The following is a 27,264-nucleotide window of genomic DNA, read 5'->3' as shown; positions in this document are numbered from 1 at the left end:
TATTAGCAAATTAAATAGATGTAACTATTTCTTTAAAAGCTACAACCTGGCTAAATTTGTAGTTTATAATTTTCCTTTAGCATTTAATAAATAGATGCATGGATTCATATTTATAATAGTAATTTAAAAATTTTATTTATAAATTATAATAAAGAAATATGATTTATTATTATATTTATATTTTGAGCTTAACTATCTAACCACATAAACTCAACTTATTTTTATATGAAATGTATCAATATTTGAAAAAAAATATTATCAATATTTATATTTAACTATGGAATTTAAAACCTTTTTTTTTTATTTCCCTCTCCCACTGGCTTCAAGTAAAAGTTTGAAGTACCAAACTGGCCGGATAGTGACAAATGGCAATGTAGAAGTAAAATAAGTATTAAAAAAAAAGGTCGATCTGGAAATTTGATTGGGAAACTGATAAAGAAAAGATAGAAAAATAAAATAAAATTAAAGGAAAGCAGTAGTATTTATATGCTATTTTGAAACTCGAATATTTATATTCACTAAAAAAAAAAAAAAACTTGAATGTTTGCCACGCAACTGAGCGGATCAATAAGAAGCTACTACGAATTTTAGACATGGACATTAAAAAGGAGGATTAGATTTCGTTACGCGGTGTGAGTGCGCGCGCGCAAAAATGGAGAGGATCAGGAGGTAAGCTCACAGGATGAGTTCTCACATCTTCTTCAGGCAAAATAAAAATATTAGGGTTTTGAGAGATAGGTTTAGTTATATTGGGGTGAATCGGGCGGACATTCGATGGCCTGTAGCAAGCCTAGCTCGGGGTTTCGTTAAATTCTCGCTTCCGTCGCTGACAATGGGACGAGCCGACTAACTTTTCATTACTTTGTAAGATATTCTTATGGAGGGCAGTATAAAAGCTGGTCTTTGTTTTCCCAACAGAGTTCTCATCCTCCCCAAGAACAACCCGGACAGCTCAGTGGTCGTTGTCGCGTTCCCCTTAGAGCCCCGGAGGAAGGTAGGAGAGAGCACGAGAGGTGAAGGAGAAGAGGTTGCGAGGTGTGTCGCTTTTCTTCAGTTCTCGAAAATTTGGATCTTTTTTTTACTGGCATTTGGTCGCATTTGGGCTGGCAGGTTTGGGGAGATCGGTTTGGACTTTTTTATGATCTTGGTTTCTCTAAAGTTTGCATTTTGGCGTGGATTTTCTGAAAAAAGTGGGATCTTGGGGGGTTCTTCAACAAAAAGTTGAGATTTTTGGGGGAAGGGTTCGCCATTTGGCGTCTTAGAATGTGGTGCTGAGTTTTTGTTTGAAGATTTGGGTTTAGTTCAGTTTTGGGTCCTTGAAATCTTCGACAATGGAGTTGTAGTCAGGAAAAAGACAGCTTGAATATTTGGATCTCATCCAGAAAGTTTGATTTCATGAGTTTTTGGACTGTTCCCGATCGGGCCTTGTGGGAAAAAGAGGGGATTTTTTTTTTTTGAGCTTTTAGAAATTTTTGATTCCTGCACTGATTTGGATTATATTTGTAAAGGGAGGTATATTTAGAAGTTTGATTAGATGCCGTAAAGTATTGAGGATCTCTGGGTGCTGCTCATTTTTTGATCTTGTGAAAAGGAGGAAGCTTTGGAGTTTCTTTCTTTGTAAAATGGGAGGATTTTGATTTTGGCCACGGTCTTTTGAGTTCTTTAGGAGTGCTTATGGATCATTTGGGATTTTACTTGAAGGGGAGGAAGTAGGGGCTGAAACTTGGTGGATTATGGCCTCCTTTCCTATACTCTCTCCATCAGTGCTCCCACCATTGCCGCCTGCCTTCGCTCCACCACCGCCTTCTTCCACTTCTCGTCCTCCTGCTGGTTCTCCACCACCGATTTTTCTACCCAATGTCACCTCTGAACCACCGACATCATCAAATGCACCACCTCCGGCGACTTCCCCTCCCCCTCCGCCTGCCTCTTCTCCACCACCGCCTTCTTCCACTTCTCATCCTCCTGCTGGTTCTCCACCACCGAATTTTCTACACAATATCACCTCTGAACCACCGACATCATCGAATGCACCACCTCTGGCGACTTCCCCTCCCCCTGCTTCCACTGCCCCTCCACCTTCCCCTCTTCCTTCGCCGCCGCCATCTCTTCCATCTTCCCCACCGCCAGCTTCCCCTCCACCTGCAGCCTCACCACCCCCGCCTGCTGCCACTTCCCCTCCACCTGCAGCCTCACCACCCCCACCTGCTGCCACTTCCCCTCCACCTGCAGCCTCACCACCCCTACCTGCTGCCGCTTCCCCTCCACCTACTGCTGCTTCCCCTCCACCTGCTGCCGCTACTCCGCCGCCACCGATAGCATCGTCTCCTCCACCTCCTGCTTCTTCCCCACCTCCGACAATATCTCCTCCGCCACCTGCAGCTTCCCCTCCACCAACTTCCTTACCTTCATCTCCTCCACTAACTCCTAATTCACCTCCACCATCTTCCGGCCCTCCACCTGAAATTGTCCCGCCACCATCGCCTTCCAGGTCTCAACCACAACCGCCGCCATCGGATTCATCTCCACCATCCCCATTGGCTAAACCACCCGAGAGTTCACCTTCACCACCAGTTCAACAGTCACCTCCTCCTTCTGGACCCCCAAACCCACGTTCTGATCCATCAGCACCACCACCTAAAGGCCGACCACCTTCTACTCCTTCTCCCTCTTCTCTCCCTTTTCCTCCTCCAGACATTTCTTCTAGTGATGCAAGCCCATCTACCCCGGCTTCACCCTCTCTTCCCGCTCCTCCTGGTAGTTTACACTTACACCCTCCTACTATGCCATTAGAGAAACCCAATCCGAGTTCATCACAAGGGGGTGGCAACTCTGGAGGAGGTGGTGGGATTAAAGCTAGTACTGCAGTACCTATTGCTGTGGTATCCGCTCTTCTGATACTTAGTTTAGTAGTAGCTACTATGTGGTTCATGAGGAAACGTAAAAAGAAGATCGGTGGATATAACGCAGGGCTTGTCCGGCCTTCGCCATTTGAATCTTCAGAAATGTCAGGTAACACCTATAACTTTCCTATGTCATTTTTTAGCATTTTATTTTATTATTGTCCTAGAAGTATTGCTAGAAAACTTACCAAGAAAATGTTTGTGCATTATCATGCCATTATGGCTATTTAATTAGCAGTGTTTACTTACTTTTTCTCATTAGATGCGTCCCATCCAAGATCCCCATCAGCTCCTCTAGTATATCACCATCGTACTGGAAGTCAAGGAGCATTCATAAATTCACCATCTGAAGCAGGGTTGGGCAATTCAAAATCATTTTTCACATATAAAGAACTGTATGAGATAACCAATGGCTTCTCGACCCAGAATATTTTAGGTGAAGGTGGATTTGGTTGTGTTTACAAAGGATGCTTACCAGATGGAAGAGAAGTGGCTGTGAAACAACTCAGAGTTGGTGGTGGACAGGGCGAGCGCGAGTTCAAAGCTGAAGTTGAGATTATCAGTCGTGTGCACCACCGCCATTTGGTTTCACTTGTAGGGTACTGCATAGCAGAGAACCAAAGATTGCTTGTCTATGATTATGTGCCTAATAATACACTTCATTATAATCTTCATGGTAAGATGCAACTTTCGCAGTGTGCTCCTTTTATAAAAGTAACTGATCCTTGTTTGAGATTGATGGAATTTTCATTTCTCACATTATGCAAAAAACTTCTGTTGATTATGAATTTGCATGTGCAGAGGAAGGAAACCCGGTTATGGATTGGTCGACCAGGGTTAAGGTTGCAGCTGGTGCAGCTCGTGGAATAGCATACCTGCATGAGGATTGTAATATTTCCCTAACAATGTGCTTTTGACATATTTACCATCATGAATAGGTATTTATTAATTACTGGTCGCTTGTTTATTTCTCTTGGCCTTTTTATTGTTTTTTGTTAGGTCATCCCCGGATAATTCATAGAGATATAAAGTCCTCGAACATTCTATTGGATAATAGCTTTGAAGCTCAGGTCAGCCTCAATATAAGACTGTGATCTGTGAAATATATTCTTGATACTCATTATACTTTTCTTACTCTTGTGATTAACTCATCTTTATGACCTAGGTTTCTGACTTTGGGCTCGCAAGGTTAGCTATGGATGCTTGTACACATGTTACTACTCGTGTGATGGGAACATTTGGGTAGGTGAAACACGTACAATGGTATTTTTGCTACATGCTGAGTGGAGGAAACCTATTCCATAAAGGTTTCATCTGAATTTTATGATGCTTTTGGCTTAAGACAAACTGAACTTATTTTGTCCTTGCAGGTATTTGGCTCCAGAGTATGCATCGACTGGCAAGTTGACTGAGAAATCTGATGTTTATTCTTTTGGGGTTGTGCTCCTTGAGCTTATTACCGGACGAAAACCTGTTGACTCATCACAGCCTTTGGGTGATGAGAGCCTTGTTGAGTGGGTAAGCTAGAATGGTGAAGTATTGACATTTATCATACCGTATTGTAGAAACACATCGTGCTATGGCCTCATTTTTTGAGAATACATTGGTAATGCCACCACAGAGGTTTGAACCCTAAACCTCTCGCTTGAGCGAAGAGAGGGATGCAGACTACTGGACTAAAGTCATGCTGGCTCATGCTGTGGTTTCGTGAACCCTTGAAATCCACTTAATAAAATGATATTTTTAATATATTTTCACATAAGTTTTATTTGTAGTTTGAACCTAATTAATGTGATTTAGCATCTACGTGTGTCTGGTTTTTTCTAGTAGGGTTATTTTTAACTCTTGATATCAGATCCAAACAATCATTTGATCCTCATTTCCTTCTGTCCGGCCATCTCTCTCTCTCTCTCTCACTCGCTCACCCCCCCCCCCCCCCCCCTTCCCTTCTCCTATTTCTGCTTTTTTCTGTCAATCGCAAGTCAATCTTTCACTTACATATAGATATAATTTAGTTTTTAAGTTCTTCATCAGTGTTATCCTTTGAAAGGTTCGCAAAGTTTCAGCAGATCAACAAGCTCATGTTGGATAAATCCCTTCCCTGGACCTTGAAGAAATTACATAAAATCTATGATCGTAGCCTCATAGGTTGATAGATGACATTAAACTAGTTGTGCATTTCAGAATGTCAGTGAAAGAAGAGAGCATGAGGCTGGCAATGTCCTTGTCTGATTGGATTGACATATTGTTTCCTTGGCACCAAAAATTGAAAAGAATTTTCCTGGGCACCAAAACATGAAATTAAGGAGACTAGGTTCTTGTTCTTGGAAGCAATTAGGATAGTTTTCCAATACCTTTGGGGATGAGGATGAGGACTTTTGTTTTATTTGATGAATGTTAAAGTTTTGATGATGGATGATTAATTTTAGAGTATGCGATGTGAACATTATGGTATTGAATATGGATTGTGGTCTATGTATTTCAGTAATGAGCAATTGATGGATTTCTGGATTTTAATATTATTTTCTGAAGGATGGGCTATTTTACTGTGATAACTCACTATACTTTATGAATGTTCTTTTACTTATATCCATATAATTATATCTATATATCTATATATCTATATATATGTATATATGTATGTTTGTTTGTTTGTATGTGTGTATGTATGTATGCATGTATGTATGGTTGCATCCTATCCGATCTGTAGCATATTTTTTCAAGATTTGCTATATCATCATATTAATATTCTGCTGTATCTATATCCATGTCCATGTTTCATCGGCAATAAGGTTACTAATAAGCTAATCACAGGTATCAACTAACGTTAAGACCATGTAGGAAAATAGTTTGATTGGAGATTAAGATGTGAAATATGATCAGGTAAATCAGCTTATCTGATGTAACTGTATCCTAGGTTGAGATGGAGCTCATAATAGAGGATGAATAAAATTTTCTTACAATTGACATTGGACATTTTCTATAATTTTTGACACCAGGGTCTGCATCACTGGTTTGAAACATAACACTTATAGCTTAGGCTCCGCATCCCACTCGAGAGCTCTGCAGTGTTTTTAGGCTTTTAGCTTTGCAACACCATAAACTATGCATGGATAAAGTTTTTTTTCTTTGTAAATATATATATTTTCTCTTCCTAAGCAGCAAAGTTTGCTACTACAGAAGATGATTGGAATCTTGTAAACTGAGCAAATCTATGGCGGCATGCAATGTTAAAAATCCTTGACACCCATTCTCCACTCCAATGAAAATACTGCCCATAAAAAGTCCTGCCCAAGCATGCCACTTCTCATTCGCACTCTAGTTTCATCAGATTTTCTAGCTTACCATTATTCAAAATGATAGCCTTTGATTAATTAACTGCAAACGCGACATTTCAGGCACGACCGTTGCTGAGCCATGCACTCGAAACTGGAGATTTTGAAGAATTACCTGATCCTAGGCTTGAAAAGAACTATAACCAAAGCGAGATGTTTCGTATGATTGAAGCAGCTGCAGCATGTGTCCGCCACTCAGCAGCAATGAGGCCTCGAATGAGCAAGGTACTAATTTCAATCAACAGAATCAAGATTCTTATTTGTGAGAGGAACATTATATTTACTTCACATGCTATTTTAACCTATTCTTATCTCCAGGTTGTGAGAGCCCTTGATAGCTTAGCTGACATCGACCTTAACAATGGTGTTAAACCGGGTCAAAGTGAACTCTTCAATGCACCACAATCAGCTGAAATCAGACTATTTCAGAGGATGGCATTTGGTAGCCAGGATTACAGCACTGACTTCGGCCAAACTAGTTCCGGCCAAGCTAGTTGGAAGAGTCGATCAGAGTTGTAAACAGGTTACTTTTTGGCCTTACCATCAAGACTAATTTCTTTTTCCTCTTTTTTCCTTTTTGTGTAGTTATTCTTTTATACAGAAATAGGGATCTTTGTCTCATGGATTTGTTCCCTATTCTTTCTATAGTGAAATAAACTATGGCTTTTAAATTTTGATTAAAGTTAGGAGGTGCCTTTAGTGCCTCTATCTATAATCTCTTCTTCAATTCCTGATACTACATTCTGAAAGAGGCAGCTAAGCCTTGTCTGCATGACGTATTGCCGGCTGCAATGCCAGAACTTGAACTAACAGTTTTTGGATCTTACCGCTGTGCTCAATCTTTGGTGTTCGAGTAAAGCGGTTTGAATTCTTCGGCCTGCATGGGAATTTTCAAAGGGTTTTATCAGAAGTTTTGAAGGGTATGCATGCGAATAAGCCCTCAGATTAAGGAAAAAGTTGAATACTCCGGCGTCCTATGAATACTGCTATCGTTTCAATTGGCCGCCGACTCTTCGCTAAAGCGTTCTCCTTTTAGAATTTTTACTGGTTACATTAAAGGTGACCCTGCACTCCTGCCTTACTTTTTTGATATTATTTCTCTTGTTCATGTTTCCATATGGGGCTGCTCGACAGCTTGATCCTCTGCCTCAAAAAATGAATGTGGTTTCCTATGTTAAAATCTTGTTGCATGAGCTTAAAGTGCATAATGTTAAAGATATAGTTCATCATCAACTTTTCTATGTTTCACGGGATTAAATACATGTCCGGACGGATCCTTCTATACTCCTTCGTTCAAGTTCTGACATCCTCGTCAGGCTAAGCATTCAAATTTGATGATAAGCACTATGATCGGTCCGTGGTTAACTTCAATAAGCCTGTGCTGCAGTTTTCCTTAGTTCACGTGGGCTATGGGTTGGGTCCGCTCTGATTTCATTTATAACAACTCAGGATTCCGCCTAAAAAAGGTTAATCAGAAGGTATTTTTTGAATTTCTTAATTTTGTATAAGTATCCAAGATTTCTTTGGTGAATAATCGATATGGAACTAAACACGCCCGCATGAATCCTCACAAAAGGTTTTTCTTTGAGTTTGACTAATAATCTACAATCGGTTTGGGTGGCTAGGCTCGGTGTCTCTTTACCTCAAATGATTAGTGCTAACCCTTCAGCTTAGAATCTCATTCTCGGGATTCCTGCAATCATATGCAAGTATAGACACTGATGGACTTCTATTCACATGACAAATAGGTGTCACTTCTTGCTGTGTTTTGGTATCATTTGGTTGTGGCCCTTGTGGGTTTTGGAGGCCAGAAAAGTGATATGAAAGTAGGCAAAAGGAATGGAATCCTTGCAAGCAACACAACAATAGGCCTTTTGCCTTTGGAGCAACGAAAGCTGATTTCCAGCTTCTCACACAAAAAAGAAAAAGAAAAAAAGAAACACCACACCAACTTTTGCTCTACGAGACTGAGATTGCCAAGCAGCCAAAGAGTTGAAAAAAGAATATTGTGTGATGTCTGAACATTATGAGTAATGCTATGCTCACACTAACCTCCATGATTTTTTCTCAAAACCATTTTACCGTTTGTCGACAATTCTTGTATCCAGGTAATGTACTGCAACCATCGTAGACATGAGGTCCTTCGTGGAAGCTGCATAACATTTTCCCCCTAGAGAAAAGGAAGGTTCGAAACATCCATTGCCGTTTTCTGCCACTGAAACCAAGTCCCCATAGCAAGAAAGCCAAAGCCAGTTAATAACTTCCCCATCCTCACTTGAACTTGGCCTTTGATTTTTTTTGTCATAGGGCTCCCTACCTGAACCTAATATATCTCTAAGGTTGCCAACCTGACCTGACCAAATATGAACAATATTTGCACAATGAAGCTAAACCCAAATGCGAACCTCATTTGACCCAAATCCAACTTGACTCCACCTAACATGGCCAGCCCTATTTGTGCTCAAGTTACACTAGTCTCTGGGTAATTGCGTTCATTTTCCGGTCAAATTGGATCGAGGTCACCGCCGTGGCCGGTTGGACCTTCCGCTATCAAAATTAAGAACATAGGTTGCATCTTGCTGTTCATTGCAAACTCAAAGTCCAATGGTTAGGTTACTGTGATCTCATATCTTCTTTGATCTATTAATTGAACTAACCATTAACAACATCCTTGAAGATTGAGGAAAATTCCACATATTTATCACATCCACACATCATTTTTAGCCTTTTCTGATCTATTGGTAATGCCAAAACACCCCTGATGACAAACAGGTAGGCTTGGAAGTTGGAAGAGTCAAATAAAGCGATACTTTTTTCTGAGGCAACTCAGATGAAGCAATACTTAAAGCCGTGCCACTCTTTCTTAAAGTCACCTCCACAACTAAGCCTTTAGCCTTAAAAAGTTGCGTTCCACCTTAGCACTTTCTGAGCGATGGCTTTCCAGTGTTTCCTTTTTCATTCTTCTTGCTTTCCTTCAGTCTCTCATAACTAATGTCCAACTTTCTAATTTTGTTGGCCGCATCCACACCCGTTATGTATGAGCCGCCATTGCACCCAAAAAAATAAAAATAAAAGAACCAATGTCCAACACCTTCGAGGAGTGCAGCCTCTTTGCCGTGGACTGTGTCGTGGCATGCTGTTGCTGCCATTGCTTGCTCCTCCAAATCATAGCATTCCTCTTCATCGGATTACAGCAGAGATTAATGGCAGTGAAGTGGAAGAAAATCGTGCTGTAAAAGCTCTAAAAGAGATCGAAGAAATATGAATATGTGACTGGAGAGAGAGATGAGTTTGGAGATGGCAGAGGTATTTGGAGTTCGAGACGTGCATGATCTTATTATTGAAGAGAAGCTTTGGGGGGGGGGGGGGGGGGGGTTTAATAGGAGCTCTTTCTTTGGAGAGGCTGACAAGATGTGGGAGGAGTTTGTTATTCCCAAATTATTTGAATGAATGAATCCATCGAGAATCCAAGTCCATTTTATGATGAATTTGGAAAACACAGGCATTGAGTTTTGAAGAATTTTCTGACACCTTTGTGATCTTAGTAGCTCAGGAGCATGCATGATCAGGTGCAGATGTGGCATGGTCAGGCATAGTTCAAGTGCGTGATTGGGTGCAACTTGTGGCTTTGTCAGAATCGATTAATACTCATCTAGTGCGACGCATGATCAACCCGGCATGAAAATGATCATAGGATTTGGATCTAGACCTAAGCAGGATAAGCTCAAGGTGGTCTTATAGATCCCTTCTCGCCCTCATATTCGATTCGATATGGTAATATTATTCATGTGGAGCGTCGAACATGAAGTAGAGTTATTAAACCAAAACACGCATCCAAATCATTTCGTGAGAGCATCGAATCCTCTACAATCTTAATCATAAGAAATTCCTCCAATCAAGGTCGATTTTTAATGGACATGCAACATTGAGCCACATCCAAGTTGTGAGCGATATCTTTGTATCACTAGTTGTAAAAAAATTATACATTCAAGGGATATTCTAAATTTTTTATCTGGCTCTACAACTTATATAACTTTGGTCTTCTGTCTAATACTCTAATTCACTCGATATATTGGTCAATTCAAAAAATTAGAAAAAAGAATTCTTAAATAGCTTCTTTTGTGGCTACTTATTTTTGACCTGCTAAAATCTGTGAGGCAGAAGACAACTAAATTAGGCTTACAACTTGCTTTGTAATTGATCAAGTACTTGGGACACTAAGGTTTATCCCAACCAGATTAACTGAGGTACTTCATCCGCAGAACATCGTAACGATCAACTAACATGTTGCCATGTGGCCTTTCCGGTTCATAAAAGACAACCCCCCCCCCCCCCCCCCCCCCCCCCCCCCCCCAACCGCCGCCGCCAATCGTTTCGGCGCCTTCGTGCTCTCCTCCCGATCCGCCCGCGCTCCTCGCCCTCCTCCTCCGACCCTCTCTCAGGTGAGATCTTTTCTCTTCTCCTCTTCTTCTTTCTAAAATAGATTGAGAGTTTGAAACCCTAGTTTTTGCTCATGGATCCATGCAACCGTGGAGCTACACTGCTCCGCTAGCTTTATTCCCGCCACCATCTCCGCCCCCGGCCCCTCCCCGGCCGCCAGTACAGCCGCTATAGGAAGGCCCTTCCCCTCTCAGGAATCGATTCTTGGACAAAGAAGCCGCTCTTTCTTCGTCTGCATGCTTTTCCTCGCCATTGGGAGGAGTATCTGCGGGATTTCTCTTCTAGCACTGCTTTTTCTTTTCTTCTTCTTCTTCTTCTTAGTCTTCTCCTTCTCCTTTTCTTCTTCTTCGTGGATGTATGTCTAGAATTGAGGCGATGATGATGGGTGACGAGTTAAGGGTTCTTCTTGTTCTCCTCCTCCTATTTTTTGCTGTGCGTGTATTCTTTTCTAGCAATAGGCGAGGCAGCTCTGGAATGTCTGCCGTTCCAGAGACAACCGACCTGCAGACATTGCTAGCTGGGCGGGTCATCGGAGAAGAAGAAGACGAAGAAGAATAAGAGAAGCAATGATCTTTCCATCTCATTGAATCAAGAATCCCCTCTGAGCCTTAGAACCTTAGGTCTCCGGCTGGTGTTTTTTTTTTCTTTCTTCACGGTTGGCTGGTGGTCTTCTTCTTCTTCTTGGAGGGTGATGGCCGTGAAGTTGTGCTTCCTTCTCTCATTCTTCTTTTCTTTTTTCTTCTCACTGGATTTTGCTCCTCTTCTTGGTGTCTGGTCCTATATGAGGAGGCTGTGGTGAGGATTTTGCTACATTGTTGCGTGGGAAAATGGCTTTTCTAAACGGTGAGGCAATCTTGGACGGTCGTTTCTTGTTCTTGTGAAGACAACAGTTTGCAGCCGTTTCAATCTGAGCCTCCTCTTCCTCTTCTCTGCTTTTCTAGTTTCTGGTTTTTTTTAAGAAAAAAGAAATCTTGTCATGCTTTCTCTTTTCTCCAGCTGAGCATAGTAACACAACCAGCAATTGGGAAAGCAATTCAAATAACTCACCAGATGTTTTCCTTACTGGTTTGGATAAGAATGGGTGGTTTAGAATTATGATGTTGTTTTTGTGGATTAGAAATGTGCTACTGGTGTTTTTTTCATGTGCATTTACTGTCTTGGGTTGGACCTGGGCAGGGTTTCTTCTGGGCATTGTGTTTTTCCGCCATGACCCTACAAAAAATTGTTGGCTGTACTCGGTAAAATTTTACCTTCTGATGAGAGCCTGTTTGTTGGAGTTAGATGTTATGACCTTCTTATAAATCATATTTAGTTTTAGATATTACAGAAACAACTTAAAATATGCAGGCTTGGTAATTTGATAGAAGTCCATTTAGCCTAGGACATTTGACAGAAGTCCATTTGGCCTAGCCCTATTCAACCCGATAACCTGAACTGAAGTGAATTTCTCGTGTCGGTTTGAATCAATTTTTATAGATGGTTGGTCTGGTTTCAATTATAGGAAATTGATTTAAATCGGTTCGGTTTCAAGAGTAATTCTAAACCGTCCTGCCCCGAACTATGCACATCCCTACTCTCTACCTTCCACTGTTCCATGAGACACCGAGGAACAAAAGTTTTCGAAACCCTAATCTCACAGCTTCCGAGGTAAATCAAACCAATAGGGTTTCTATCACAGTTATATCTTCACTTCACTTCTTATTATCTTCATCTTCTAATGCTTTTCTTAGTTCTAAAATATGATTTTGTCCTTATCATGGTACTAGTGTCATTCGATGAATTGTTTTCTTGTTTTCTCATTTTCTCTACCCTTTCGATGTAATTATTTCTAATGTAGTCTTAGTATTTTTGAATCTTGTGTGATATTATTGTTTTCTTGATTTGATCTTGAGTTTCCAAGATCAGTCATAGACCATTATGTGCTGTTTGTGCTCTGAAATTTTTAATTTTTATACTAAGTTGGTAGAATATTATTTGAATCTGAAAAGTTGCCCATTTTTGTGGTGAGATGTGACTGTTTGAAAATGTTTATCTTGATCTTTAGTGATTTGGCTGAATTAATCCAAGAAATATGTGAGGATTAGACGAATAAGAAAATGTTGCAAATTTCATGCTTTTGAGTATAGCACCAATGATGATACTGATCCTACCGAAAACATTAGGAAGAAATGTTTCATTCCGATGCAGTGGGTGGTTTCTCCCATCATTCGCGGTAGAACTTTCATCTCCAAAATAGTTTCATCCTTATAAAATGCTTTATATGCTACCATATCGTGGTCATTGAATGCCTAGGTTTGCATTTTGCAACATGCTTGCTTCCTTTTTAAACTTATATGCTTATTGTTAGAAGGGTTTTTCATGGATAAATTTTTTTTCTTAGTCTAGCCTCCTTCATGTCACCTTCTCTTTTACATGATTCCTTTCATTGCACCAGAATCCAATTTGTCATTGACGTATATCAATTCCTATTCCTCTCATGTTGGCCACATGTTTAGCCAATGACATTATATCCAGGGATGTGTCATCTACTTATAACTTCCACCAAAACTACATTGATAATGCACATATCACATAGGATGTCAAATAAAGTGTTTTTTATTTATTTAATTCATGTAGTCACGAACCTTGACACCGGTATATCAATTAGAAAGGGGTAGCATGTGGGAATAGGGTAGTCATAATCAGGACATGAGTTCCTCATATGGACAGCCTTTCTTATACAAAACCAAGTTCTCTGTGTACTTCTTAATTGCAAAATTATGAATTTATAAATCCTGTTCTTTTGGATTTTTCTGCATCATGAAGAAGCCAATGATAAGTTCTTTCAGTCTTAGTGTAGCCACTTTGGTGACTGGCGAACCACATCATCCTGAACTAAATCCAGTTAAGTAGTTTGTGCAACTTTTTTGTCCTTTTGGCCCTATGTAGCTTCAGGTAAATATGTAAAAATTCCTTCATCAACATATGAACAGAAAAAATGATCACATCATCTCCATGTTGTACCTAGCTAGAATAACCTACTAGCGAAACAGTTATATGGCTATTTGTACCATGGCCCCCAGAATTAAAATACTAAGAAGACAATGGACCCTCTTGTCACAATCTTCATGCAATCTGAAAAAAACTAGGGGAATTCCATTAATTAACAGGAAACTATGAGCTAATCTGAAGTGACTCCAGAGCCAAGTTTGTCTGCAACAGATAAGAAAGTCCAATTCCGCATAATTATAGGCCTTATTCAAGTCAATTTTAACAAGATGGCCTGCACCTTGTGGATATCGATTCTTAAAGGAAAAGGGCAGTGCAAGATAATTAAGGTTTTGAGGAATTCATGTTGTTGGTCCAACGTAACATTGTTGCAGCCTACTTTTGTTTTCCTTCCCTCATTCTGTGAGCTACCCCATGGGTGTCTGATGAGGGAGGAATTAGTTATGTATTCTTTCCCTCTCTACCTTTGTTCCTGTTTTCTTCTGAATTTATTTATTCTTGGCCTTACTAGGCTGCCCTTCGGGTGTAATCTGTTGACTGTTCTCGATCATATTGAATTTTGATGATCTTACCATCTTTTGCATCAGGGGAAAAAAGAGTTGTCCACACTCTTACCTTTTGCCCCCAAGATTTGACACATCCATACACAAAAAGAATCAAGTGTTTGTTTTCGCTAGAAAAGCACTTTGCTTTAGCATAACTTTATGAAACATTTTAGTAGCAATGTGTCATTTCATTTTTCATGTTCTTCATTCTTGTTGGTTATCCGCTATCTGTGTTCATCTTGGTTCCCAAGTCTTTCTTTCTGTTTATCATTGAAATCTTTTTCTATTTGATATTCATTATTACCTACATGGATTGACTTCTAAGTTTGTTGCATATAAACAGAAATTCACATTTGTGCTATTTATTTTCACTAAATAATCTTGTTTTCTTTTTTCTCAAACTTTGTCCTATGTTTTCTTTTGTGTGGTGGAAAGATCAGAAAATGCCATTGGGATTGATTACGGGGTTAGGGAGGGCAATGCGGAGGAAACGAACTTCATCACTAAATATATTATCTTCAAAAAGAGGGCCTCGAGACTATTACAAGGGAAAGAACTGCAAGCCCACTGGTTTCCACACTCGTAAAGGTTACCACTATCATCTTACTTCATTCCACACTTTATTTACTCGAACTTGTGTGGAAATTGAAGAATTATGCCATATAATTTGCATGCAAACAAACAAGAATGCAAAAAAAAAAAAGGTCTTAAAGAAAACTTGCAGTACGCTTAATGACTGGTCTTCTAGGATTCATTGCATTCCCCTCTTTCCAAAAATTGCCTTGACCAAGTAATTTTGCTCCAGTTCTATAGACTGTTAAAAGGTCAAGTCGTTGGTTAAAAATAGATGAACAATACCAAACGCACTTGGTGGAATTGGCCTCGTTGGCTAGGTTTAACTGGTGTCATAATTTTTTTTAGCAGAAACCTTTTTTAAAATTGTTTTCCTTGTTGTAGTCAGTAGCTTAGTTTGTGACATGAAGTCTGATTTGGAGTGAAATTTGGCAAAATATGATTTTGATTGTTTGCTGTCAATCATATTGGACAGGTGGGTACGTTGTGATGGATGAAAAGTTGCCTCGTTATGTGGTACCAGATTTGACTGACTTTAAGGTAATTTCTACGTTGCTAGCATCATAACTTATAATGGCATTATCATTTTTAAAGCCTGTAATCTGATCAAGCGATCATTTTGGGAAAGGGAAAAATTACTTGTTAGTTATTATATAAAAGCTACTTTGTATGTTATGGTATCCTGTTGTGGCTTTTTAACGTAACATATTGTTTTTGTGTTGTAGTATAATACTATTATCTTGTGTCATGCAGTACATTGAATGCCACGGTGTTGTAACTGTACATACTTGATATGGCATACAGCTAAAGCATTGCATGCAACACCAGTATATTATATCAATATACATTGTGGTGCACCAACAAAATAGCATATTACTTTACAGCACAATCACATAGTGTTCGGTAACACTAATTTAATATCCAGGTTTGAAGCTTTATCTGAAACAGCAGCAGCCCAAACTTGCTTGAGTTATGATATTAGTTTCGGCTAGAATTTTCGACCAAGTTTCTAAGATTTTGGCTGAAATGGAAGGTTTCCTGCTGGTTATTTATGACAAGATTGTACATGCAAAAGTTTTTATCATTTGTAAAAGCATCGTCATCTTGCACACGCACCGATCTCAATTAGTTCAACTTGTGACGAAATTTGGATTACCATTCTTCTTTTTTCCAATTTTTCTAATTTTGGTATATGCATCGGTGCAGCTGAGGCCTTATGTATCGCAGTGCTCGCGGGATGCATCTGCAACTTCCAACTCAGCAGACTCGGCAGGGTCTGCTAAGACAGCCGAGTAAGAGGCACGCCATGTCTGCTGCTTGCCGCTGCAGGTTCTGGGGTCGGTTGTATGAAATCCTGTCCCCACTGGAATATTGCATGGTAATGGCAGAAATTCTTGAATGGGTGGAACTAAAGTTTGAAGGCTTGCTTTTCTCTGTAGAACTAATGAAGCTCTTCAGCATGTTGGATTAGGCTTGAAGAAATTTTTCTTGTAGAATGTTAAATTGATATACTTCAAATGGCCACATGATTGCTTATTTTTAAGCCCCAATAACAATGACATTGATTGATTTAATCGTCAATTTTAGCTGGACGTTCCACCCGAGCAACCTTCTTATTAGTGTTTCGCCTGGATTCTTGGTGCTTCCTGCATTGTGACAATCTAATGCCCCACATTGGTATCAACAAATTGTGATAGGATGACTTGGTGAAAGTTGAAAGTATACACATTGGTGTTAACAAATTGTGATAAGATGACCATGTGAAACTCGAAAGTAGTATGAGACCGACACACAGTCTTTGATTTTGTCGAAGGCCACTAATGTCCAAGAAAAATGCAACGAGATAACCACTAGCATTTAAGAAAAAGGCAATGGTGCTTCGTGTCCCAACCCCCACTCATACCTTCGTGGAACTCACACAACGGTGGGACTAGTACGAGTGTACTATTCAGAATAGCTAATGCAAGAGCACTCAAATGCTGCAACGATCACGGAAAACACATGAGAGCCATCCACAGCAAATATGTCCGAGCATTATGAAACACAGCCCTCTATGAGAGCCGCCATTATCATCATCCCTATTCCCCATGATCATCTCAATATTTAAGAAGCCATCTTCACAGTCTGATAAGCAGTAACAGTTGAAGACCTGAATTACTTAACCATCCAAGAGCTCTGCAGAAATGTAATTTCGATGCATCAAATAACACCAAATTAACAGAGACATCCATGCCTGTCATCTAGACTCCTGCTAGGACACCATCGTAATACCACAAACTAATTGACAAAGCTTAACATTGAAGACCCGAGCAATAAAAAAAAAGGAAAGATTTATATAGGGCCAAGCCCTAGAAGACGATAAGAGTGCCCTTCTCTCAAAATTTTATTCCAACCAGAGAGACAAAGAAGTAATTGCAGCAAATGGTCTGCTAGTAAGTGGTCTTGCTAGTTGCTGCCAATCTCTAGGTTACTTTAAGCTGCTAAAATCTATTGGTTCCCTCAAGAACTTCTCCATTTGTTTTGCCCTTGTCTTGATCGACATGTCAAATACTTTCTGCCCAAATTCAATCACCAGTCCTCCAAGAATGCTAGGATTAATCTGCCAAAAAGCCAATAAATAAAGAAAAATAAGTTTTGTTACGCCATCTAACTCTCAATCATGTGGACCTCAAAGTCACCTGGCTATAGCTAGTAACAATACAGAAACAACAAAAATCAAATCACATCAAAAGATAGAGACAACTGATTCATGGGAAAGCCATAGAAATGACGAGCTCAACAGCCACCAAGGTCATTCATCATCCAATGTCAATGGGGTAATGGCTGCCCCTTTTCTTTTTGAAGTGGTTGCTCTGTTTAGGTCTTTAAGGGAACAATTTCAATGTCCAAGGCACATGCTTTTAAACCTTTAATTTTTCTCTTAAAATAAATAGACGGTAATTTCCTAAAATAATGTGCCACAATTTTCCTTGAGTAAATATGATATGTCATTATATGGGACAATTTTGAAACACAGTCATGCTAAAACATGCACAAATAACAGCAGAGCATGCAATACAGGAAAAACAATAAAAAAAGGAATACTTAAATAATATTTTTTTTCTTTTTTTTAAAAAAAAAGAGAGTTGCAAGCAACGAGGCTAGCAACGCTTGAAGGGAAAAAATGTTGTGTTTACTTTTCAAACAAAAGTCCAATAACCAGTCTTTGAAACTGAAAAAGGCCAACTTGTTCAAAAATTCAGTCAAGCGAATGAGAATACCTTTTGCTCAACTTTAACAGTTTTGCCTTGTCCAAGAATGTCTTGCAATGTTTGCTTCAGTTCCTTTTCCTCTTCAGCAGGAAGTGGCTGGCAGCAAGATGTAAAAAACAATTAACTTAGCTTTTGAACTGCTAAAAGGTATAACTGAAGAGACTACCAAAGCACTTGAACCAATGGCAACTATGCAGTCAGATTCACAATTTAATAAATGATTGACTTGAAGAATCAGTGGAGAGAATTTTTTTCCACTTCTTTTTGTTTAGTAATATTATAACTGTCCATCTTAACCATCCAGGCAGGTCTTGCCTAGGCGATACAGGCTGGCCAGGCACCTAGGAGGATGCCTGTAACAACTATGAATGGGGTGCCATGTGGCATCAAAGGAAAGCATAAATCCTTGGAGGAGAGAAGAAGAAGATGAAAAAGGTATCAAGAAACAAAAACAACTTCATGATATACAAAAGACAGAAAGATGAAGATGCTGAATGAGAAGAAACCAAATTAGCCCCAACAAATTTTACACAAAAGATTGATAAAAAGAAGTAATATCACACCATCCAATCTCCAAAATTCAGAAAACAGAGAAATGAGTTCGGTTTACCCATAGCACAGTCTATCTCATCTCATAAACTGTTCCAAACTGCATTATGCCGGCGCATGTCACTGACCACTCACAATGAGAGAATTTAATGCACCAAATATTTTAACTGAACTTCAACAGAAGTTGGGCCCAGTCCAGACAACATAACAGTAAAGTGAAATCAATCAGCATAGAATGAAGGAAAAATAGGTATAATAAATAATTGGCACAAAATATGCTAATTTGTCACATTCATGAAATGGTTGATGTTACATATGTCTATCATGATTTGGCTAAATTGGTCTGAACACACAAAAGTGCCAGTCTGCTTATACCGTCCATGTCAATACTGCTCTTGAAAAAAGGTACATGTCTCTGAGAAAGTCAAACTGCTAGGGGTGCAAGCTGGTCAGATAGACCCAAAATTAGACATAAATTCAACCTAATCCTGATATCTAACTGATAGGTTCTGGTATGGGCCTCAAGCCAGGATACAGCTGTCCAATTAATTTAGGAACTGGGTAATGCAAAACTATACCCGCATGAGCAACGATCTCATAAAAAATAAATACCCCAGGCTCCTTGGTTAAAAGTTCCTGACAGGCTTGCAATTGACTATGGAGTCATTGGTTGTGCCCCTAGCGTTAGGCTACGCAGCGATACCTAGGACGAGCTAACATGTACACCTATAGTCAGGGGTCAAAGCTCGTGTTCTACCAGAATTTTTTGGTTCCCATCTTAAGAAGAGTTTTGGAGTGTCCTTTCCCATGTTTTGATGGAGTCAAAAGCCCTTTCTCAACCTATGGTAGAGTGAAGTCGCCCCTGAGTGAGTCAGTGCTGGTAGGTAGAAAATGATCCAGGTGATCTGGCCGAATCCAATGGAAAATTGCAACTATGATTCGAGAGCAAAAGGCCTCTAGTCCATCTAGAATATACTCTATTGGTTCAAGCTCAGCTCAATTCTCTTGGTTGGAGGTTTAGCAAGTAATAGATTCTCTGTGAGGAGCGTTCTAGGAGTAGCAATGCCTCTACTTGATCACAAGAGGCTTTTCGAAGGGCTTGGCTTCTTGGTCTCACTTCCCTTCCTCAACCTCACCTGCTGCTTGCCCATAACCTCCTCTTCCCCACACAATGACTCCACAATGAACGTCGTCCTGACTAGCCTTTAGTGAATAAGAAGGTTAAAAACTTCACTACAACTTTTTTTACCATAAAAAAGTCGACTTCAGACAAATGGAGCAATAGATGCAGCTAACTTTAATTCGATTATTCTCAAAAAAATGATGAAGACCATCAAGAATGGCATGAAACATTACCCTTTGCTTTAAGGGCAAATCATATCTCCCTTTCTAGACTCATAGGAGCAAGATCCTTCCCTTTGTTAAGAACAAATGCCATTTTGCATGCTGAGTTGGAGATTACCCCACAACTTCTTCCGTTAGAAGATGAAAATTGTGATGATCAAAAGATGACAATAGGTTAGCACAATTAGGAGGAAACAAGCATTGAATCATTCACAGCAAGGTTTGCCATCTCGATATCGGACCCCGTACCTGTACCATCCTATTATAGTATCAGTATGCAGTTTGATACGATACAACTTGGCGTACTGAGTGCCAGTACAGTATGATATAGGATTATTGGTTCGATACCGGTATGGTACGGTATATCCGGTACAACTTGGTACCAACTAGTATGGTAAATCTTGATTCACAAAGTTACCAAGACCAGATCACGAGACTTTGATTGACCCTACCAAATTCAATAAGTAAAGATGGAATTTGGCCGACAGGCCCAACTCTAACCAGCAAGAACGAAACCTAATTTGCTAGAAAGAAATTGATAAAACTAAATCAAATCTATGTACAAATCCAACATGATATAACCATCCAACTTTTGATTTGAGAGAAGCTGGGTGGCCGTGCTAGGCTTCCCATGCCCTGCCATTGGTAACTAGGGCCAAAAAAATCGAGGGAAGAGAAGGACCTTAGCTCATCCAATTTCTCATCTAAAATTTTGATATATTACAAGTTTACAACTATACTCCCTCTAGCCCTCCCTACTACAGTTCTACCTGCCCCAAGGATCACCCTTCCTCTTCTCCTTTCTATTTGATCTTCTCCTTTCTCTCCCTCCCTTCCAAACCTCTAAATCCTCTCAAATTCTTGACTCATAATCCATGCTTCAAGTTATATGCAGCTCCAACCAGTCAAAATATTAAAAAGAGAAAAACTGATAAACCATGATGGGTGGTTTCTTCTCTCTCAAAAAGAAGGGTGGATGGATGGATTGGGAGGCAAATGTATTCAAGTGATTCAGGCCCTCATCATTCCAAGATTCACCGGAGACTTCTACCTAACGAAACTTCAATCATATTTGCACCATCTTTCATATTCTGAATCCTTTGTTGCATTCACTTTTGGCTTCTCATTTAAGCTCTATTTTTTCCATGCTTTAATTACTCATTCAATCATACTTCAAAAAAACCTTTCGATTTGAATATATATTACTCAAGATTAATTTATCAAATTAAAAAAAAAAATCATTCTTGCAGTGCTCCCAAACAAATGATGCCTTATATAAAACTTCCATAGACCAAAAAATTACATAAAAAAGTAGCTCAAAACATTTAGAAAAAAGGGTCCTCGGCTTCTAATTGATCTTCCTTGGAGACCTTCGAAGCATGTAAAAGAATATCAGTTGATTACTAATAAACACAAAAAATGAAGCAATAGAACTATAAATAGGAAAAGATGAAGGGTTCACCATGTCCAACTCAGCTAGCAAGACAAGATGGGATTATAGCAGTGGTTCGAGTGAGTGGGAGGAATGAGTGATGGGGATCTGTTTATCATGGCTAGATGAGAAAGAACAGGAAGAGAAAAATGGCGAGGAAGAAGAAAAGGAGAGAGGGCACAAGCGTATGTCTGGAAGTTGAGACTCCTTGGAAACATAATCCAGGTAGATCGTTCAGTTTAGTATGGATGTGGGGCATGGGAAAGTAAGCATGGCTCCCTAGCTTTTTCCTTTTGATTTTGATTCTATGAATCATGTCGAGTTCTGACACCCAAGTGCATCCTACACATGCATAATTGTTTGGTACCATGTTTACAAGCTAAGTTTTAACAAATATATTCATGTGAGCAGCAGCCCAAGCCATATGAGAACACTTGAAGATACCTTCCGAAAAGAAAAACAACTGATAATTACAGACAATTTAATAGTACAGCTGGCGTGAAAATCCTCATGTACATCCATATGTATGTGTGTATATTCAAAAGAAATACCTTAGAAGATTCATAAAAAATAGCTTAGAAGCACACATTTTGTTGGATACCTTGTAGCAATAAGCAGCTGTACCAGTGGTGAAAAAAGACAATATGAAAGGACATTTTAAGTCAAAATGCATGTGATTTCTTGCTTTTCCTAATTTTGCTTATAAGCAACAACTACCATACCCATACCCATAATCTCTAGACATATAATCGCATATTTCACCACAATACGATTGTCAGTCAGAGAGTATGTTATTCAAACCAACAATGGCTTGCTAAATAAAGGGTGACGGAAATACTTTATTCATTGACTCATTTTCAGATAGAGTCTGAGCATTTCTGTTTTACCAAGATAAGTGAACTCCACATTAGCTATCATACATATAAACAGTGCATAAACTAAGAAGGTGAACTTACAATAACAGTTGTAACGATAACTTTCACTTCGCCCCTGTGTGCCATTGCCAATTCAGCAAATCTCTTAGATATACGTTCTATGTTTCTAAGTCTCCCATTATCAGCCAAGACAGCTAGCAAATATCAAAACAATGAAATCAAAAAATAGAATGTCAAAATAATGATGTAACAGAGGAGTCAATGCAATTGGGCAGTAAGAATACAGCTTGTGGTGATCAGCCAAAAGGCAACAAAGTAAAACTAATATGCTTGGATGCTCATGAATTTTAGGGGTATATCCAGCTGAGAGATACGATGTTCTACATGATAAAGTAAATACCCCAAAGATCATATAAGCATAATGAGATGCTGACATTACTCATGAGGATATGTAGAATACGAATGTAAAATAAATCAGAACATGTATATATATCACCTACCTATGCATGAAAGAAATATAAATCAATAGAATGATAACAGCATAGAGATACTCATGATGGAGAAAAGCATTTTGTATTTGTAGAGTATTCTAGAAATGATACATAACAAAATGAAGCAGGTAATAAAAAGCTGATACATGTAACCTATAATGAGGCATTTAAAAAAAGGGAAACAGAATGTTACATGACCATGGGTAGTCCATTGCAAAAGGTAAGCTATTGATATACGATAAGATTCTTTTGAGCATCCGGTTTCAAAAAGTACAAATTTTAGAAAATAGTATCCAACAGTTGCAACGGATAATGGTATACTGTATACTCTTCATATGGGCCATGCTCTAATAACATGAACCCCTTCATCTACCCAATTGTTTAAAAGGAACACTTATCAAGCCAGAATAAATTGATCAAGCAGATAAATTCGCAACTACTGCAAGCAATCAATTGACACTTCCATGCATTTGGGAAAAAAAATTATAGTCAACAGTTAGCAGTCTATCATGGTCTTCGGAAATAGGTTAAGCTTTTCTTTGCTTCAGGCAGACATAATTTATGAAACACTATAAGACACATCAATATAATACGATACAAGATCTAAACACATGCACTGGGTGTGTGCCATGCTCAAGATAAGTAGACACAGATAAAAAAAATATCAAAAATATATAAAAACTCATCCAAATATTTTTCCCAGATGAAAAATACACATCCAACAGTGATGCCTAAATGCTGTACACAAAATGTCAGATGCTAGACTGGTAGCAACACATAATTTACAGCTGTGCAGGTAATGTCATCCAAGCGTGCAAAATTAAAGCATCTTTGTAGCATAACACCAGTTAAATGAGCATATCTCACACTATAGGTTTCTTTCTGATGACACACAAATATAAAAGACATTTGCATCCAACAACCTAAATAGTCTACAGAAAAAGCAATTTCGAAAAAAGCACATTTATTTAAAACATACCCAAGAAATTATTAGTGACATCTGAAAAACCAGCTTCAGAAAATACTTCTTTTACAGCCTTTACCCTAGTCCCCCTAGGTACTGACAAATCCTTGATGAACTGTGAAAACAGAGGGCTCTTCTTGGAAGCCTCAACAATGTCAAGAATCTCGGATTCAACCTTGTCAAGCACATTTGCTTTGGAGGCTGCAAGAAACAGAGCAGATGCATAGTTTCCTGAACCACCAAACAATGATAATGGCACCTGTAATTGCATGAGAAAATCAAGAACTGAAATATAAAAGAAAAGGAAACTGCTCAAAACTATCCAAAATCATTAGACTTAAAAATTCAGAGACTATAATACAAATTCACATATTGCAATTCCTTTGATATATTATTGTAATTTGGTTGATCAATTATTGTCAGTCTGTAATCACGAAATGTGGCTGATTAATTCTTGTTATTGCATTTTGCAGTTCTATTAATGATTGACTCTATTTCTTTGTCATTCAGCAAATTAAAGCAGCATTGTTGCTCCAAGCAGGAACAATTTAAAATTGCCTCAACTTCTCAGAAACAAGGCATGAGTCTTATGAGTTCACTTGAAACTAAATAACTCAAAGCACTAGCATGAGCAAAGTGTGATGCCTTCATACTCACATCAGCAATTCCAAGTTACTATCATATATTGTTGAAAAAGGAAAAGGTTAAAAGATTAACTTTTGGTGACTTTTGTTCTCTGCTAAAAGGACAATCTAGGAACTTCCACATCCCAACTCTATGAAAGCTACATCTGTCAGCTCCTGCACCAAAGTCCACTTTCGCACTCACCCTTGTTTTGAGCACATGACTGAAGTGGTAGACTGTACCCTTAAGGAACCCTTCTTAATCCACCATATCACATATTCTCCAAAATTCAGATATACCCTTGAATACTGATGCCTTAATGTGTAGTCAAGAATTCATCTATGATATATAATACTTGGAGGATAGCAAATTGGTTATTGCTCACAATAATGTCAAGCAACCATATACTGTAGTCAAAGAGTAAAATCATAAATAGCCAATTTGAAAGTTTCTGATAATTGGGGAAATGTATTTGACAGCACTGCTTTCTTTTAAAACGCATGAGGAAAGCAAGTCAAATGCTTTACTATGCAGGTCTGAGATGGAAAGCCATGAAACATCAGCAATAATATTCTCTCTGTCCGAGTTGATTTGACAAGAAAGCAACCGGTCTACTTCATGGACCTTTTCACTCTTCAAAAACATTATGACCTCTGAATCCCATCCTAAGAGAAATGCCTGATCAGCTGCTTCTTATTCATCTGAAAGAATCTGAGAACAGATTAACCATATCTAGCCTACCCTGATGATACTCCTTCATACCTCCTTGGTTACTTTACATACATACATACACACACAATACAAAGTGCCGAATAATTCTACATACTAAATCAGAAAAAACAATTCAATCCACGAAACATGTTTTATACATGTTCTTTTGTAAAGTAAATACACACATAACAGAAAATTTGATTAGAAAGCTGAACAGAAGTATTTCATACTCTTCAATCTCAGAATATAAGGGATGTCCTAAAGAATCTCCTTTACCTTAACGTTAGCTTCGCTTGATTTTGGCTGAGTCGCAAAATTCCTCAAACACTGCAACAGGGGAATGTCATACAGTCAAATTCCACCACACATAACAGAATGAAGGTATCTCAGAACCCAAAATACAAATCGAACTTATAAACCTTCAAATTTCAGAACAAAAGAAGCAATCAAATGATGCGTATTAATCTCAAAACCAAAAGTAAATCAAAGGCATAGATTTCTTCCAGGATTCCAGAACATCAAGAATACATGATAAAAATAAATTCTAAACGGACCTAAAACCTAGAAAAACATTTTTGATCAGATGATAATGATTCCCAAACAGACGAGAAAAAAAAGAAAAGAAAAGAATCGGATGAAAGCAAACAATGGAAAGGAGGAAATGGAAGAGCGAAACAGGATCTGCGATCAAAACCCTCGCGGCTCGATTCACCTGGGAGGTGGCGATGGTTGGGTTTCCGAAGCCTCGATCGGCGGCGGCCCGAAGGGGGCGGGCGGATTCGGCCCTGAGGATCTGCTGGAAGACAGAGAAGCTGGATCTGAACCGCCCCGAAATCGCCATTCGGAGACCCTAGGTCTGTCGCAGCGGGCGGCGAGGGGATAAGAAATGAGGAGAGAAAGCGAGCGCCGGGGATCGGGAAGAGGCGGAACGATGGTGGTATTTTATATAGGTACAGAATTGGCACGTGGCAACGTTCTAATGGACCCCTATCCTCTTCTGTGAATTAAATGCCACGGCTGATCCGTTCCTCGGAGAAAATTATTCGATAGACGGACTCAACATATGACATGTTTATATGACGTATAACACGTGGCGATTTACGGAGTGCCACATTTGTTCGGTTCTATTTGAAGTCAAAATTTCGAGTCCGGTGTCTTCATTTCACCGAGCTGGCAGACGACTCTCAACCAGACCAAATCATAAACCGGTTTGTGTCATGCCATGTTGTTCTATAAAATGTTTGGATATTCATAATTATTAGCATTCAAGCACGTGAAATACACACTTGAGAATAAATAACATAAAATTTTAAATATAACATATAAATTATAAAAACTAAAATAATAACAAAGAGAAAGGATTTTTTTGGTAGGATCTTGCTAAAAAATACTTTTTGTTTATTTATTTATTCATTTATAGTTCATCCTTTTGATACTTTTATTTTATTTTATACCATAATTTTTTTGGCATGACTCTTTCTTTGTATGTTTTCGGCTAGTGTTTCAAATTTTCTTATTTGTTAATAGTTGATTTTTATTTATTGTTGCTAATTGTAATTAGATAGCATATCTTTATTTTTAATATCGAGATTTTAATTTTTTTCTTTATTTGTATAAGTCAAGGTTGTACGGATAATCTGAAAAAAAATAAAAGAGTATTTTTAGTATCAAAAATGATAGATAGAATTTTTAAAAAAAATATTTCAGATTTAAAAACTCATATTTTTAATATAGCATAGAGTAAAAATAATTATCATTTTTTATTTCTACTAGCAATTAGACATGTGCAACACTTGTTTTAAAAAAATAATAAATTATACAAATAATAAATTTTGTTAGCTATATCTAATCGCATTTAAGTTAAAAACTTCAACAAATAGAATCTATTTTGCATACTCATCTCCCCTTCTACAATACAATATCCATAATAAAGATTAAGGATCATAATAAAGCATTACTATCACTATTTGGCCAAATCACCACCTAATGATTTGAATTTTTTTTAATCATTGACTCAATAAATATCAAATTTCTAGATGACGGAAAGAATTGAGATAAAAAATATTTTATTTGGATAATAGAGGAAATATTAATACCATCTATTATTTCAAATTGTGTACATGGCAAAAAAAATAACCGTTAAATAATAATTACTATTCCAAATTTCAACTATGTATGCATTTTATGTCAATTGTAAAAGTGGAAATTTTATTTCCACTTTTAGCCCATCATGTATTAA

The 27,264-nt window shown here is 38.5% G+C and overlaps 3 protein-coding genes across 4 annotated transcripts; 2 read left to right on the top strand and 1 right to left on the bottom strand.

The window, feature by feature from the left end:
• The first annotated feature begins 543 nt into the window (after positions 1–543).
• On the top strand, positions 544–6,953 carry LOC103705844 (proline-rich receptor-like protein kinase PERK8). The gene is made up of 9 exons (XM_008789725.6): positions 544–669; positions 919–3,012; positions 3,166–3,579; positions 3,705–3,791; positions 3,903–3,973; positions 4,069–4,145; positions 4,274–4,421; positions 6,302–6,463; positions 6,557–6,953. Exons 2-9 carry the CDS (start codon positions 1,734–1,736, stop codon positions 6,755–6,757), a joined length of 2,439 nt encoding a protein of 812 aa, XP_008787947.1. The 5' UTR covers positions 544–669; positions 919–1,733; the 3' UTR covers positions 6,758–6,953.
• Positions 6,954–10,592: 3,639 nt separating this feature from the next.
• Positions 10,593–16,365, top strand: LOC103705843 (uncharacterized). 2 transcript variants are annotated; one of them, XM_008789724.5, is made up of 4 exons: positions 10,593–10,680; positions 14,647–14,799; positions 15,260–15,324; positions 15,991–16,365. In XM_008789724.5, the coding sequence occupies exons 2-4, from the start codon at positions 14,655–14,657 to the stop codon at positions 16,078–16,080; spliced, it is 300 nt and encodes a 99-aa protein (XP_008787946.4). In that variant the 5' UTR covers positions 10,593–10,680; positions 14,647–14,654; the 3' UTR covers positions 16,081–16,365. The 2 variants fall into 2 exon arrangements, with proteins under 2 accessions (XP_008787946.4, XP_017697930.4); XM_017842441.5 differs by having other exon boundaries at positions 10,596–10,680; positions 14,652–14,799.
• Positions 16,366–16,912: 547 nt separating this feature from the next.
• On the bottom strand, positions 16,913–25,958 carry ATP5 (delta subunit of Mt ATP synthase). The gene is made up of 6 exons (XM_008789722.6): positions 25,738–25,958; positions 25,302–25,352; positions 23,706–23,949; positions 22,317–22,429; positions 18,045–18,131; positions 16,913–17,383 (listed from the first exon to the last, which is right to left on the bottom strand). The coding sequence occupies exons 1-6, from the start codon at positions 25,864–25,866 to the stop codon at positions 17,252–17,254; spliced, it is 756 nt and encodes a 251-aa protein (XP_008787944.4). The 5' UTR covers positions 25,867–25,958; the 3' UTR covers positions 16,913–17,251.
• Between the last annotated feature and the right edge of the window lie 1,306 nt (positions 25,959–27,264).

This window comes from Phoenix dactylifera, chromosome 15 (genome assembly GCF_051530095.1).
Source record: "Phoenix dactylifera cultivar Ajwa chromosome 15, Ajwa_hap1_PhDact_Kaust_v1.1, whole genome shotgun sequence".
NCBI classification, from domain to species: domain Eukaryota; kingdom Viridiplantae; phylum Streptophyta; class Magnoliopsida; order Arecales; family Arecaceae; genus Phoenix; species Phoenix dactylifera.
The sequence above is the reverse complement of the archived record's forward strand: the minus strand, read 5'-3'. Positions and strand labels throughout refer to the sequence as shown.

Bases quoted from the DNA above. Each gene is read 5' to 3' on its own strand.
- LOC103705844 (XM_008789725.6), top strand. From the start codon at position 1,734: ATGGCCTCCTTTCCTATACTCTCTCCATCAGTGCTCCCACCATTGCCG. The intron at 3,013-3,165 runs GTAACACCTATA...TTTTCTCATTAG, and splicing joins TGAATCTTCAGAAATGTCAG to ATGCGTCCCATCCAAGATCC. The intron at 4,422-6,301 runs GTAAGCTAGAAT...GCGACATTTCAG, and splicing joins ATGAGAGCCTTGTTGAGTGG to GCACGACCGTTGCTGAGCCA.
- LOC103705843 (XM_008789724.5), top strand. From the start codon at position 14,655: ATGCCATTGGGATTGATTACGGGGTTAGGGAGGGCAATGCGGAGGAAA. The intron at 14,800-15,259 runs GTTACCACTATC...CATATTGGACAG, and splicing joins TGGTTTCCACACTCGTAAAG to GTGGGTACGTTGTGATGGAT. The intron at 15,325-15,990 runs GTAATTTCTACG...GCATCGGTGCAG, and splicing joins CAGATTTGACTGACTTTAAG to CTGAGGCCTTATGTATCGCA.
- ATP5 (XM_008789722.6), bottom strand. From the start codon at position 25,866: ATGGCGATTTCGGGGCGGTTCAGATCCAGCTTCTCTGTCTTCCAGCAG. The intron at 22,430-23,705 runs GTATGTTTTAAA...GATATTTGCTAG, and splicing joins TGTCACTAATAATTTCTTGG to CTGTCTTGGCTGATAATGGG. The intron at 18,132-22,316 runs GTAAGTTCACCT...TCTTGCTGCCAG, and splicing joins TTATCGTTACAACTGTTATT to CCACTTCCTGCTGAAGAGGA.